This window comes from Stenella coeruleoalba, assembly GCF_951394435.1.
Source record: "Stenella coeruleoalba genome assembly, chromosome: 1".
Lineage (NCBI taxonomy): Eukaryota > Metazoa > Chordata > Mammalia > Artiodactyla > Delphinidae > Stenella > Stenella coeruleoalba.
In genome coordinates, this window is record NC_137169.1 from 35,447,596 (window position 1) to 35,461,887 (window position 14,292).

Consider the following 14,292-nt stretch of genomic DNA (forward strand, 5'->3'; position numbering starts at 1 on the left):
GGATCCCAGTGAATGGAGAAAGGCTCTAAATTGTTTCAAAGGTCTTTGTGAGAACAGAGGCACCTGGGGCAATCCCCCAAACAGGATTTGATTACCCATGTAACAGCCTACACAGGAGGCAGCGCAGAGGTTCATTGTGGAACCTTAGGATTGACCTGAAGCTAGAAGAATATGTGGAGATCACATTGGTGATTCATCCTCCTTATCATGTAGATGAGATGCGCGGTGTGAGGTGACTCCAGGGTTACAGAGCCAGCGTGGGGCTGTGTATTAACTGTGCCCGTTTTCAATTAAACAGGCTTTTTCCCGGGCAGTGCTCAAAGCTGTGAGGCTTTTCTCCGCCATAAGATGACCTTGATTTCGCCTTTAATGCTGAAGAAATACGGAATTCCCTTTGACAAGGTGAGCGGATTTCGCACACAGCAGCCCTTGGCTTACGCGGAAACCACCCTTGCTGGCGTGTGTTTCACAGAGGAGCTTTATTCTACTTGATTCTCTGTACCAGGTGTGGGCCAGGGCTAATCTGTATCATCGTTTGATCTCGAAGCATTAAAGGTGGGCTACCCCTTCCTGGTGCCAGAGGAGGGTCAAGCCCCCTTGAACAGTGTCATCTGGAGGAGTCATTAATTATAGTCATGGTGTCTGATGTGTAGAGACTTTGCATGTCACAGAAGACACCAGGTCCCCAGTGGTTTTGTGACCCAGCCCTGGCCACTGAGCTCAGTTGTAGCAGAGCTGGAGCGCAACTTCCCAGGTCTCTAGACGCCTGCCGTTTGCTGCAGCTGCTTCCCGTCTGCTTTTGTTCAGGTGACTCAGGAAGCTGGAGAATTTATGATCACTTTCCCTTACGGGTACCATGCCGGCTTTAACCATGGCTTCAACTGTGCTGAGTCCACTAATTTTGCTACCCGGCGGTGGATCGAGTATGGCAAACAAGCTGTGCTGGTAAGTCCGCTGGGTTTCCTTCACAGTAACCGTGTCTAAAAATGACTGGTTGAGCCAGCCAACCTTCTTAGATACACCGGCTGGTGATTAGAACATTTCTTTGAGCTGCTGGAATTCAGAAGCAGAGTGGCGGGGAATGTGCAAAAGTGCCAGCATCTTGTGTTCACAAAGAATTTTAAAAGATCTGTTCCGATTTGAGTCGTATAAAATGAGGTTTCCGTGCTTGAGTCCATTGAGCATTAAAACTACACCTACACACTGTGCTATTGCTTTCTTTAGCCACTCTGGGATTTCTCTGTTGAGGAGAAATCTTAAGGGCTTCGTTTTACATTAGGGAAGCAGCAGGGCTGGACGTTTGGCTGGGAGTAGACTCGCTCCTGTGGTCCTGGCTTGGATAGACAGCAGAGGGAAGGTGGACGTTGACCATCCAGGGTCTAACGCTGAGCCTCATCTCTAACCGTTCTCCATGCGCCCTAGTTAGCGCCCAGGTTGACTCGCCCCAGTGCCATGTGTCCTCCACCCTTTTTTCCCTGCTTCCTTTCATGTGTGAAGGCTCTGCAAGGATGTTATGCCCTCAGCCTGTAAACCCAAACATTTCAGCCTTAAACTGTCTTGTGTCTTTTCCCATTCGGAGGGAGGAGATGGGAGGAGGGGCTCGGGGGAGGAGCAGGCCAAGTGTCTCACCTGGAGCTCCTCTGGCACCTTGCCACAGTGCTCCTGCAGAAAGGACATGGTGAAGATCTCCATGGACGTGTTTGTGAGGAAGTTCCAGCCAGAAAGGTACAAACTCTGGAAAGCTGGGAAGGACAGCACCGTCATTGACCACACTCTGCCCACGCCAGAAGCGGCCGAGTTTCTCAAGGAGAGTGAACTGGCCCCGAGAGCCCGGAAGGAGGAGGAGTGCCCGGAGGAGGATGACATGGAGGGGGTCGAGGATGGAGAGGAGGGTGACCTGAAGAGGAGGTAACCCTGCAGCCCTCGGGCCCAGCTGCCTGAGGGAGGCGTGTCTGGCAGTTCCCGTAGCCTGCCGAGAGGCTGCTTCTGAGTGGGGTGTTTGAGCACAGCTGAGGGAATGTTTTTTCTTGGTACAGGCCCCAGAATCCTCAATGAGGTGTTCAGGCCCTTCCTCGTGGCTGCCACCCAAGGGTGGTAGCACCGCTACATGGGCCGTAGTCTGCTGGAGCAAGGCTCACATGCGTGCGAGGGCATGGCTCCCTCTGAGCCAGAGAAGCCAGTTTTCTCACTGCCATTTGAGGGCTTTTTAAAAAATTAATTAATTTATTTATTAATTTATTATTATTTTTTTATTTTTGACTGCGTTGGGTCTTTGTTGCTGTGCATGGGCTTTCTCTAGTTGTGGCGAGCGGGGGCTACTCTTCGTTGAGGTGCGCAGGCTTCTCATCGCAGTGGCTTCTCTTGTTGTGGAGCATGGGCTCTAGGTGTGCGGGCTTCAGTAGTTGTGGCTCGCCGGCTCTAGAGTACGGGCTCAGTAGTTGTGGCACGCGGGCTCAGTAGTTGTGGCTTGCGGGGCTCTAGAGCGCAGGCTGGGTAGTTGTGGCGCACGGGCTTACTTGCTCCGCGGTATGTGGGATCTTCCCGGACCGGGGCACGAACCCGTGTCCCCTGCATTGGTAGGTGGATTCTTAACCACTGCGCCACCAGGGAAGTCCCCATTTGAGGGCTTTTTGAAAAGGAGACAGTAGTGAAGGAAATGAGACTCACAAGGGCAGGGGCCAGGGTCCTCGGTGTCTGAGCCAGAGGATCTGTCCTCAGGAGAGTTTCTCTTGGGCTGTGTGGGGAAGAAAGGAGGAACATTTACCGGGGACCTGCTGTACACCAGGCGCTCTGCCAGGTGCTCAGCACACCTCTTCTTAAGCCTCACGTCAAACCTGTGAAGGGGGTGGTGACATCCCTGTTTGCATTTGATGGAACAGGCTCAGGGAGGTGAGGTCCCCAGTCTCAGGTGGCACCGAAGTGTGAAGCAGGCTCTGGCCGTTGAGTTGGGTTGCGTGGGGAGGTGTTTGTGTAAGCGGATGTATACTGGGGCTCTTAAAAAGTTTGCCCTCCTCCTTGCAGCCTGGCCAAGCACCGTATCGGGACAAAGAGGCACCGAGTTTGTCTTGAAATCCCACAGGAGGTGAGTCAGAGCGAGCTCTTCCCCAGGGAGGAGCTGGGCTCTGGACAGTACGATATGGCGGAGTGCCAGGCTGCCCTTGCTCCTGTGAGGCCCACCCACAGCTCCGTGCGGCAAGTTGAGGACAGTCTCACCTTCCCAGGTGAGTTGGTTATGGTATTTTTCCCCACAGCCCTAATCATTCTTTTCTGTGTTGGACGCCACATCAGTGCGGGGTCACAGATGTGACAAAGGGGAGGCGGGTCTGTGAGCAGATGGTGTGATTGGAGTGTGGGAAGCGCTTTGGTTGGGGTCACCCAGGGCGGCTGAGGAACATGGGGGAAAGGCCCCCGCCCCCGCTCTGCCTGGTGAAGTGCCCGTGAATTAACTCTTGCAGAGTAAGCAGCGATTTTCCAGGCAGACAGACTGGGGGAACATAGAAGGGGCTTTCCGGATAGGAGGAGCAGGGCCCAGGCCCGGAGACGTGCACAAGCATGAGCTGCTTGGGGAGCTGGCAGTGATTTCCTGTGATTTGAACAAGGGGTGGGAAGGGTGGGAGACAGGTGTGTCACAGGAGCGACCTGAGAAATGGGATGAGACGACGTGGGGACTGCCAGCCGCCTGAGCGTTTGCTCATTGGGAGGCTTGAGAGGCCGTTTGTATTTTAGGAGAGGACAGACAGTGTGGTCCGGTATAGTGTTTGAAAGCATTCACTAGGACAGTTGTTGAGGACAGATGTGTTAGGAAGGGGCTTGTATCAGTCTCGGGTCAGATTTGGAGGATCTCTGCGTTGACAGGACCTTGGAGTGTCTGCTGAGAGCCAGTCAGCACTATGGACTTGGACCCTGGGGCCCTGCTGCCTTCTGTTGAGCCGTCTTTCTAGCCCGGCTTCTCTGGGTCTCTGCTGAGCTGCAGGAGACTTCTGAGGAAGTGACAGCTGCTACTTAACTGAGTGTCTGCTGTGTGCAAGGCTGTGCTCCCACCTTACACGCAGCAATCTTATTTAAGAACCCTGGAGAGAGGTGGTACCGTCCTTCAGTTACAGAGGATGAAACTGGAGGCCCAGAGAGGCTAAGCAGCTCGCCCCAGATCACACAGGGACCCTGTCGGTGGTGGAGTCAGAGTTCAGAGTCAGGCCTCACTTGCTGCCCATGTTCCTTGGTCTTGTCACTCTGCCTTTTTTTTTTTTTGCGGTACACGGACCTCTCACTGTTATGGCCTCTCCCGTTGCGGAGCACAGGCTCCGGACACGCAGGCTCAGCGGCCATGGCTCACGGGCCTAGCCACTCCACGGCATGTGGGATCTTCCCGGACCGGGGCGCGAACCCATGTCCCCTGCATCAGCAGGCGGACTCTCAACCACTGCGCCACCAGGGAAGCCCCACTCTGCCTTTCTTGAAGTTCAGAAGCACAAGAGAAAGTGGGCTCCGTCCATTGTGTCTGTGTGTTTCAGATTATTCCGACTCCACCGAAGTCAAATTTGAAGAGCTTAAAAATGTCAAGCTGGAAGAGGAGGAGGAGGAGGAGGAGGAGGACCAGGACCAGGAAGCGGCCGCCTTGGACCTTTCTGTGAATCCAGTTTCTTTTGGGGGTCGCCTCGTCTTCTCAGGCTCCAAAAAGAAGTCATCTTCCAGCCTGGGCTCTGGTTCTTCACGGGATTCTATTTCTTCTGATTCAGAAACCAGTGAGCCTCTGTCCTGCCGAGCCCCAGGGCAAACGGGAGTCCTCACTGTGCACAGCTACGCCAAAGGGGACGACAGGGTCACCGCAGGAGAGTCATGCACGAGGAAGAAAGGGGGCGCCACCAGGAGCATCAACGAGCGGGAGCTGGCCGAGGTGTGGGCGCTGGGTGGGGTGGGGGGCAGGGGGCCTCCTGTGTTGGGGAGGGAGGTGGTTCTGAGGCTGGGCTGCCGCAGAGTCCCAGATGGCAGGAGAGACCCTCAGGATGGACCGCCAGTCTGCAGTTGTGTCAAGCAAAAGCCAGGTGGCAGTGGGTCACCTCAGCTTGTTCTTTGCTCGGAGTTCCTTTCTCTTATCTCTGGGACGGTTGTTCCAAAGAATTGCCTCGCAGCCTCCGTGGCTGCCCTCGGTGGATCTTCAGCTGAGTTGGGTGCATCCTCTGCCCCTCCTGGCCTTAGGGGCCAGGGTTAGAGTGGCAGTGGTTGTAGGGTTTGAGGTTTGGGGTGAGGTGGCCTTTCTTAGCCTGGACTCCCCTGGGAGTTCTCCCTCTACTCCCCTCTTCATTCTTCCCCTCCTAGTATAACACTGCTAACGCAGCATCGTTTTGGAGGCCAGGATGAACTCCAGAGCTGTAACCGTGGACATGTCTGTTCAGGCTTCCTCTCAGGCCACGCAGTTGTCAAAAGCTCTGTCTTTTGTTTGTTCTGTGTAGAAAGGCGTTTGGTGGGTCTGAGTGGGATACAGCAGGGCCACGTTGGGTGCAGCCGACTCAGTCCTGCCCTGAGTGACCTGCTCTCTCCCCAGCCTCGCAGCCTATGGGTAAGTTGCAGCCCAGGCTGGGGGTGGAGTGGGGTCACTGGCAGGTAGTAGAAGTCAGCACAGACTTCCCCGTTCCCTTCCCTTCACCTTTGAAAAATTTATCGTCTAAAAGTTTTTATTACGAAACATTTTAAAAGTATATGCAGATAGAATGCTGTCATGAGCTCCACGTGTGCCCTTGTTATTTCTTCACATTAACAATTGGCTTGTTGGCTTTATCTTTTCTTTGGCTGAAATACTGACACTTAAAATCCTCTAGTTTTTCCAGCGGTGCCTTTCTGTGGTTGGTTTTTCCCCTCGTCTTGAACACCCGATGTCGTTTTTCTTTCTGCCTTTGAATCTCGGGCTCAGTTTCTGTAGACCCCCTTTCTCCATGTGAAGGTCCCCCTTCCCTCTCACACGGCGTGTGGGTATCCACCGTACACCACCGTGCAGCCTTCTCGTTGCCTCTGATCGCCGCTCCCTCCGCCGTCCTGTGGCTGCTTCCACAGGAGAGGGCTCTTCCGCTTGGAAAGCAGAACCCCTTAGGTTCCCTGTGGCCGCATCCCAGCCATCCTTCCCAAAGCTCTGTGCCCTCTTGGGCATCCTGCTGTCTCTGCAGGCCACGCTGTCCTTCTCTTGCCCTGTCCTCCTGACTTGCTTTCCTCCAGCTGCATTCACAACCACAGAAGCCGCTAACAATAGCAAGGACTTACTAGACACTTGAATGCGTTGTTCAGACCACATGTTACTGCTGAAGCAATCTTACCACAGTCAGGTTTTTTGTGGCTTTTTTTTTTTGGTGGTGGGGGCAATACATGAATAACAGACATCTTTTTTCCTCCCCAATTAGGAACCAGTTAAGTTATGGATACAGGAGGCGGGCACATGGCACTCAGAATGCCACTTCGTTGTTTTTTTTTTTTTTTAATTAATTTATTTATTTTTGGCTGTGTTGGGTCTTCGTTTCTGTGCGAGGGCTTTCTCTAGTTGCGGTGAACGGGGGCCACTCTTCATCGCGGTGCGCGGGCCTCTCGCTGTCGCGGCCTCTCTTGTTGCGGAGCACAGGCTCCAGACGCGCAGGCTCAGTAGCTGTGGCGCACGGGCTTAGTTGCTCCGCGGCATGTGGGATCTTCCCAGACGAGGGCTCGAACCCGTGTCCCCTGCATTGGCAGGCAGATTCTCAACCACTGCGCCACCAGGGAAGCCCAGAATGCCACTTTGTTACCGGTTAAAATGGTTGAAGAGAGTGGCTTCTAACCTGTGGCCGAATGGCCCTGCCACTCATTTTACCCTCAATTACAGATGACCCACCTAGTCACAGGTGGCCCTGGACGACTCAGGCCCCTCTCACAGCGGCAGAGAGTTTCCCACTCCCCTTCTGTGTGTTGTGCACACAGGAATGCACTCCCTCTGCAGAAGGCAGATGCCAGGAAATGAAAGCCAGGACTCCTCCCGCGGAAATAGGCTGGGAGAGGAGGCTTCTCTCTGACACGCCTCTCTCGTGCAACCCCTGCTCCAGAACCGTAGCGTGTCTTCCTGGTTCTTGTTTGTTTGTGTGTGGACCTCTCAGCTGCAGCCTGATGGTAATAACTTCTCCGCTCGGTCACCTGCCATCTCTCCCACCTCTCCCCTTGACGTGCTGGCGTCCTCTTCGCTTTACTCTGTAATGGTTTGTACGTCTGCTCTGGGCTAGGACTGTGCCTTCAAGGAGCTCATAGTCTAGGCAAATAGATGCGAGCAGGGAATTCTAGTACCTGGTGATGAGCACTGTAGCACAAGTGGAAGAGTTAGCAGCTCGGCCTGGGGTTGGGGTGAGGAGGCAGAGAGACAGCAGGGGAAGGAGCTTAGTGGGAGCATGCTGGGAGGATGGGATGAAATTGGAGCGGAAATCTCGGGGAGGAGAGGGTTCTGTTTGGTGCTGGGGGCTCATGCCAGGGTCAGAGCAGGTCGGGGGTCCACAGTGGTTTTGTTGGTCTCAGGCATATGGGATGAGAAGGCCTTGGGAGGAGCGGGTGGACTGTGTCAGGAGCCGGGTCCTGGAGTTCTGAGGCTCTTTGACTTGAGAGTCGGGGTCGGGGGCAGTGGAAGTTTCCCTGCCATGTGTTTTTGGAGATTGAAGATTTCTATAACACATTTTTTAATACACAAAGATGCATTGAAGATTTCTATAACACATTTTTTAATACACAAAGATGCCTATGGTATAATACAATGAACCACAAATACTGATCGTCTAGATCTAACAGTTGTCAGTATTTTGCCACATTTGCTTCATCTGTCCTTTTTTTTTCTTCTTCTTCTTTGTGGCTGTGCAACTTGTGGGATCTTAGTTCCCTGACCAGGGATTGAACCTCTGGCGCGGTGAAAGCGCCGAGTCCTACCCACTGGACTGCCAGGGAAGTCCCCATCTGTCCTTATTTTATTTGCTGAAGTATTTTATAGCAAATGCGGATGTCATGTGATTTCTTCCCTACTTCAGTGTGTATCTCTAAAAAATATGGGTGTTTTCTTAATCACCATGCCGTTTTATACCTAACAAAATTACAGAAATTCTCTAGCGTCATCTAATACCCAGTTCACAATCAAATTTCCCCAGTAGTCTAAACAAAATTTATTTTACAGCAGGTTTGTTTGAATCAAGATTTAATTAATCTTACATCTTATGTCTGTTCATTATGTCTCTTAAGTCTGCCTTAATCTAGAGCAGTGCCCCTCTGTCCACCTGCCACTGACTCACTCAAAGAAACTGTCAGTTCTTTTGCCCAGTGAAGCGTTTTTTAAGCTTTGCATTGATGTCTTGGAAGATCATTTTGGAAGGAGTATAAAGGTTTTTGGGGGAAGAAGGAGGCAAAATTAGAAACAGCAGAGGTTCCCTTGAAGATGAAATTATAGATGATTTTCACTTCCTGCATTTATAAATTGTCTGAATACTTTTTATGAATACGTGTTACTTTTATAATCAAATACTGCTCCTTCAGGACAGGAGGAAAAATGGTTTGCAAGAGGGAAATCAGTTGGGAACCTGTACCTTTAGTCTGAGAGGTGGTGAGGACCCGAGCCGTGAGGTGCTGGCAGGGGTGGATGGAGGGGGCTGGGGTAATGACTGCTTGGAAGGTGGGAGCGCGGGGCCGGGGGCTGGTGTGGGGTGAGTGGGAGGACAGTGCAGGGGTGACCTGGAATTCTGGCTCGTGTTACTTACCGGATGGACAGGGGTGTATCGGTGGAGGATGGAGGTGGCAGGAAAAGGGAAAGGGGTTATTTGCGTGTGACTCAGGTGTGAGGTCAGCCTGGGGCATGCTGAGTGCGACCTGCTTGTGAGGTAGGCATTGGAGACGTGCATACACGCACCTTAGGTGGGTAGTTTTGGGAGTCACCTTCACCTGGAGGGTGTCGGTGGGTGTGGGAGAGTTCGCCCGTGGGGCATGTGGAACATGAAGAACAGTTTTCACAGTGCGGGTGTTGGCAGAGGGCCCGGGAAGGAGAAGGACAAGCAGAAGAGAGCAGCCAGAGGTTCAGGAGCTAGGAGAGGGTCGTGTGTGCAGAGCCGGGGAGGAGAGGGTGGAAGATGGTGGCAGCTGGCCGAGTGGGCCTGTGTTAAAGAGGGGCGATGGGACATAATGAGGGCGGGAGAGGTAGGGAGCTCTGACAGGAGGGGTCTCTAGCAGAGGCGGGCACAGGAGAGGATGGCTGCAGGTTGGTTTTTTATGGTGGTAAAATATACATGACATAAAATACCACTCTAGCCCTTTTTTAGTGTACAGCTCAGGGGCCTTAAGTGCCTTCGTATTTTGTGCAGCCATCAGCTGGCTGCAGGTAGTTTTGAGGTGGGAAGAGGCACTTGTCTGTCCTGGAACAGTCCGGTGCTCATTGGGGCCCAGCTCCTTTTCAAAAGCCAGTATTCCTGGAAACCTCTCGTTGCTTCTCAGCTGCGTCCCTTTCTCCTTCCAGTCCCTCCAGCACTTCGCTCCTTGTCTAAGACGCTGTCTTGGTCTGGGTGCGGTTGTCACAGGCGGGTGAAGGTGCACTTCTAGGAGCCAGGTACTGGGCCACATCCAGCCTCGCCTCTTGAGGCACTGGCGTGGTCCCCGGGGCCTGGCCCAGGAGCTTCTGTAAACGTGGGTGGGCCGAATGGAAGTTTAGCTCCAGTAAGAAGCTGACTTGAGGGTTGATTGATTGGGTGGGATGGCAGACTGACAGTCAAGGCTTGGGCAGAAGCTGAGGCACTCTGCGTGTCCCTGGAGAGGTCTAATAGCATTGTGTCTATATCTGGAAACAGTTGGGTTTTGAAGAACACCCTTGTGGGCCCCCTCCTCTCACTTTGAGCGTCCCGCAAGGTGTAATTCGGGCCATCTGCTATTCAGTTAGCCTGCTGCCGTCTTGTGTCAGGGGCCATGGTAAAAGGGCCCCTGGTGACTGACTGCTGAAGCACCACCGCCTGAGTCTTCACAGCAACGTGTCTGCTGCGGAAGTTCTTGTTAGTTCAGGCTGCTTTGAAAAAGTGAGTTCCCTAAAGAAGGAGAGAGAACACTTGGTTCTTTGTACAGAACAAGCCCCGTCAAGAACATTGACCTTGACCTGGCAACCCACGTGTCGGGGGTAACAGAGAACTCGAGAGAGCCTGGAGCTCCAGCTCTCTTGCCGGCAGCGGCCTGGGAGACCTTGCATGCCATCCCACCCCATCCTCACAAAGAGCTCTGAGGGGCAGTGCTCTTTGCCCCGTTTTATTACTGGGTTGCCACTTGCTCGGGCTCACCTGGCTCAATGGTTGAACGAGGATTTGAACCCAGCTCTTTCTGTTAAATCCTGTGGGAAGTTAGAAATTGGAGTACGTTGCAGGGAAAGGCAGCACTGTGAGGAACTGGAGGAGGAGTATTTAGCCAGAAGAGGGGAAAAAGTGGGAGGATGTTCAAATATTTGAGTAGATCTGACCGCTTTGGTCAGAGGCAGAGTGATGGTAGCAGAAAGGGCAGACTTAGACCCTGGCTGGGTTGTAAGCCCCTTACGGTTAGAAATCCCATATCACCATGTCTGCGTTGCTGCAGCACCAGGCATGGTACGCTGGGCATATCTGCTGGGCTCGCAGGAAGCCCTTTGGTTAAACAGATGTGGACAGAGGCGGCCTCCTCCTTTCCCGAAGCCAAGTTCTGGGGTTCTTGGTCCTGACCCCTCTACCTCCTCCAGTGCTTGCTTGTGAAATGATTCGTCTCCACCTCCTACCCCCTATTCATTTTCTGTTGCTGCTTTAACAAGTTACACAAACTTCACAGATTTACCATCTTCTTGTTCTTCAGTTCACAAGTCTGAAATAGGCCTCATGGTGCTAAAGGCAAGATGTCTTCAGGGCTCTGTCCCTTTCTGTGGGGAGTTCATTTCCTTGCCCTTTCCAGCGTCCTTGGGGGCACCCGTATTCCTTGGCCATGGCCCTTGCCTTCCACCTTTAAAGGCAGCAACATCTGGCCAAGTCTCGCTCATGTCACCTCACTTTGACAGTGACTCTTCTGCTTCCTTCTTCCATTATTAAGCGCTGTTTGAATACATTGGGCCCGTCCAGATAATCCAGGATGATGGTCACCCGATTAGCAGCCTTAACAGTTCTTTGTCATGTTAACCTAACGTATTCACAGGGATTATTAGGACTCTGCATCTTTGGGGGACAAACTTCTTCAGCCATAAAACCATACTCACAAAGCCCCTATCTTAAAATACAATTGGAGGAAATTTTCTTCTCAAGCTACCATCTCATTCCTTTCCTGGTCTTCGCAAAAATAGTCTGTGTGGTGTGTACTCACTCCCTAGTTCCTTATTGTGTGTCTACTGGAACTTATCTCTGAAAAAGTCCTGGCACCTCCCAGTTGCTGAGTCCCTTGGCCACTGCCTGCTCAGCTCTTCTGTAGTGTTTGGACTGTGGGTTTCCCACTTGAGGGCCCCTTTCCCCCAGCATCTCCTCTTTCTTCTTACTCCTGTCCTGGAAGGCTTGGTCTTCAGTCAGTTTATCTTCCACTGATCATCTCATCCATTGCATGATTTAAATTCCGAGCCCGATGTTGAGGATTCCCAAATCCACAGCTCTTGCTCTGACCTTTCTGAACTCCCAGGCTGAATTTCTTCGTGCCCCCTGGGTATTATATCCAGATGAAGGACCCACAGGTAGGTGTTGTGTGTACCATACGCAGCACATTAAACTTGGCTAACTTGGCTTGTTACCACTCCCCCCTCATCCACAGGAGCCCTCTTAGTCTCTCTCACCTTGGAGACCCAGGCTGGAAATCCCCACCTTCATTGGTTCCTTTATTCTCATGCCTTTACTTCCTGGTCTCTGCCACATCTCACATTTAGGCCTGTTACCTAGGTGGTCTTCGTAGTAGGGGATGCAAGAAGATTACGGGGATGCAGGAATCAAATAATGGAACTTTATTTTTATTTTAATCCTTTTACAGTCTATTTTTGTTTTAAAGTGTTTTGTTTTAAAGTACATTAGTGTAGGTAATTCATCAGTAAGTATACGTGTGTTGGGGTGCATATCCTTACATTTTTTATTTTCCTGGTAACACTGTCAGATAAATTTGGTATTTCCAGTTTGTTTTAGACAAAGAACCCCTTCTTTAAGTGACCTCTTATTCATTTAAAAAATGTAGATCAAAAGCAGGGCTGTTGTGGTTGGAACGGAGCCCTGCCTGTTCACTCTGATGGAGGCTTTCTCAGGCCTCTTGATGTGCATTTTGGAAACTGCTGCTTTAGGCTGTTGGTGTAGTTCAGGGCTGATTAAAGTCTGTGCTTGTGTTAGCCTTTCGTGGACCTCCTTGGTAGGAGACCCCTACCATCCTCACTCCTCCACCGCATGGCACGCTGCCGTGAGCATCGTCACTCACGTAAGCAGGGAGCACATCCTAGCGGTACCATCTCTTCACACCTTCCTTCCCTGGGCAGACCTTCCGACTCAGTAGGGTCTCGGTAAATATCTGTTGAATGAATAGGCAAATAGACCCTCAATTTATGTTTAGAAGAGCGGGCTCTGTGATTTGCTCAGCATTTGGTTTTTCTTGACATTCCAAGTGTGGGCCTTAAGTCCTGGGGTTCTGTGTAGTTGCACGTGGAGTCTGCAGGCCCAGTGTCCCTTCTCCAAGGTGGCACCGCAGTGCTGACACTTCTCTGCAGCACTCTAAGGCATTGGTTTTGGTCACTGTTGCAAAGTGGCCCTCTTCCAGGCCTCATTTCTTTGCCCAGTGGGTTTTGCTATAACCCGTGTCTCCTAATGTCAGCATAACCAAGTGTTAAATATGTTGGTTAGAAGGAAGCTCTGATGTGGTATTACTGGTTCAGTCCTGTACACCTTAAACCTAATTACATTTGCTCTGACATTATATAAATGCAGTGTTAAATCAACCTTTCCTTCTGCAGTGGGCCAGAGTTTCAGAGGCGCTCTGTGTCCTGGCCGACGTTCTTCCCTGGAGAAGAGGATCAAAGAGTATCAGCTAGAGCTGAGGTCCTGACAGTGCCTGAGGAGACGTGGCCTACTTTCTTTTTAATGGGTCCCCTCTTCTTCACCCCTTTGAATGAGGGGTGCTCTGGCCTTTCAAACCTGTTTGGCCCAGCTGCCTGATACTTTGTAACGGGTGCTACTGGCCTCCTGGTCCAAGGAAAGGGGCCTCTGGGGCTCTCAGACGTGGACACATGTCAGTGAGCTGAAGGAAGGGGCTCTCCTTTAGAGCTGGAGTAGGTTTATTTTTGGTACATTGGTTTCAGCCTGCTTCTGAGAAGGCCGGGACCCACACTGACTAGGCACAAATTTTGCCCTAAACGGTTTATATAATCCTGGTTTACACTGGTTTGCATGACACTGTCGTTTTGGCTCTTTCTAAGTCGGGTGTTTTCCATGTCGGGTTTTACATTTCTCTGTGTCTCTCTGCCCCGCTCTTTCCCTTGGTTTTTTTTTTTTTTCCCCCTTGGTTTTTATTGTAAGACTAACTTCTGCTGTATCCCGAAGTGGAGGCAAGACCAACTTGATTCCTTCTTGTGGTTTGTCCAGGTTGCGGATGAATACATGTTTTCTCTGGAGGAGAGTAAGAAGTCCAAGGGCCGTCGTCAGCCCTTAAGCAAGCTCCCCCGCCACCACCCGCTCGTGTTGCAGGATTGCGTCAGCGATGATGGTAAGTGTTGTTTTCACTCTTCACCAGAGGAAAGCCGCTCTCACTGCATCAGGACCTCCTCCGACAGGACCTCAGGGGGCCAAGCTGAGGGCCAGGGGTGGGCCTGTGGCTTAGCTCTTCTCCCAGATACTCCATAAAGAGGGTAGGATTTCAGGTTATGGGATTTATAATCAGGTTTCATTATACGTTTGAGTGTCTTGGAATGTGCCTAATACGGGATAATTGGATGCAAGTTCTTCCCTCTTTGAGGAGGTCCAAGGCTGATTTTTCAGGATAGCAGGTTCTGTAACTGATACCAAGCCCTGTGCTGAATGTGTGGTGACAAATATAACTGAGATGTGTCCATGCCCTCAGGAAGCTCACAGGGTAATGCACTGATCTAAAGGGAGGAGATGTTAATCCAGGCAGACTGGGCAGTGCCAGTAACCATGGCAAGGACAAGCAGGAAGTTATACTCAGAGGAACCAGCTTGCTGCGGCTGGCGTTACAGGGCCAGGCCAGGGTGGGATGGGCAGAGGAGGAGGAGTGAGGTGGTCGTGAGCCAGAGGACTTTGCCCATGGGCGTTCCGAGCCCTGCAAGTGTTTTAAGCAGAGGGGTGATGCAGT

The 14,292-nt window shown here is 51.8% G+C and overlaps 1 protein-coding gene across 3 annotated transcripts in view; it reads left to right on the plus strand.

The window, feature by feature from the left end:
* KDM4A (lysine demethylase 4A) overlaps positions 1-14,292 on the plus strand; it is a 42,681-nt gene that overhangs the window by 11,653 nt on the left and 16,736 nt on the right. For all 3 annotated transcript variants that reach the window (XM_079924710.1, XM_079924708.1, XM_079924709.1), the window contains 6 exons: positions 299-402; positions 808-945; positions 1,658-1,908; positions 3,022-3,221; positions 4,512-4,894; positions 13,566-13,686. In XM_079924710.1, the coding sequence (XP_079780836.1) occupies positions 299-402; positions 808-945; positions 1,658-1,908; positions 3,022-3,221; positions 4,512-4,894; positions 13,566-13,686 (1,197 nt within the window). The remainder of the gene's footprint in view (positions 1-298; positions 403-807; positions 946-1,657; positions 1,909-3,021; positions 3,222-4,511; positions 4,895-13,565; positions 13,687-14,292) is intronic.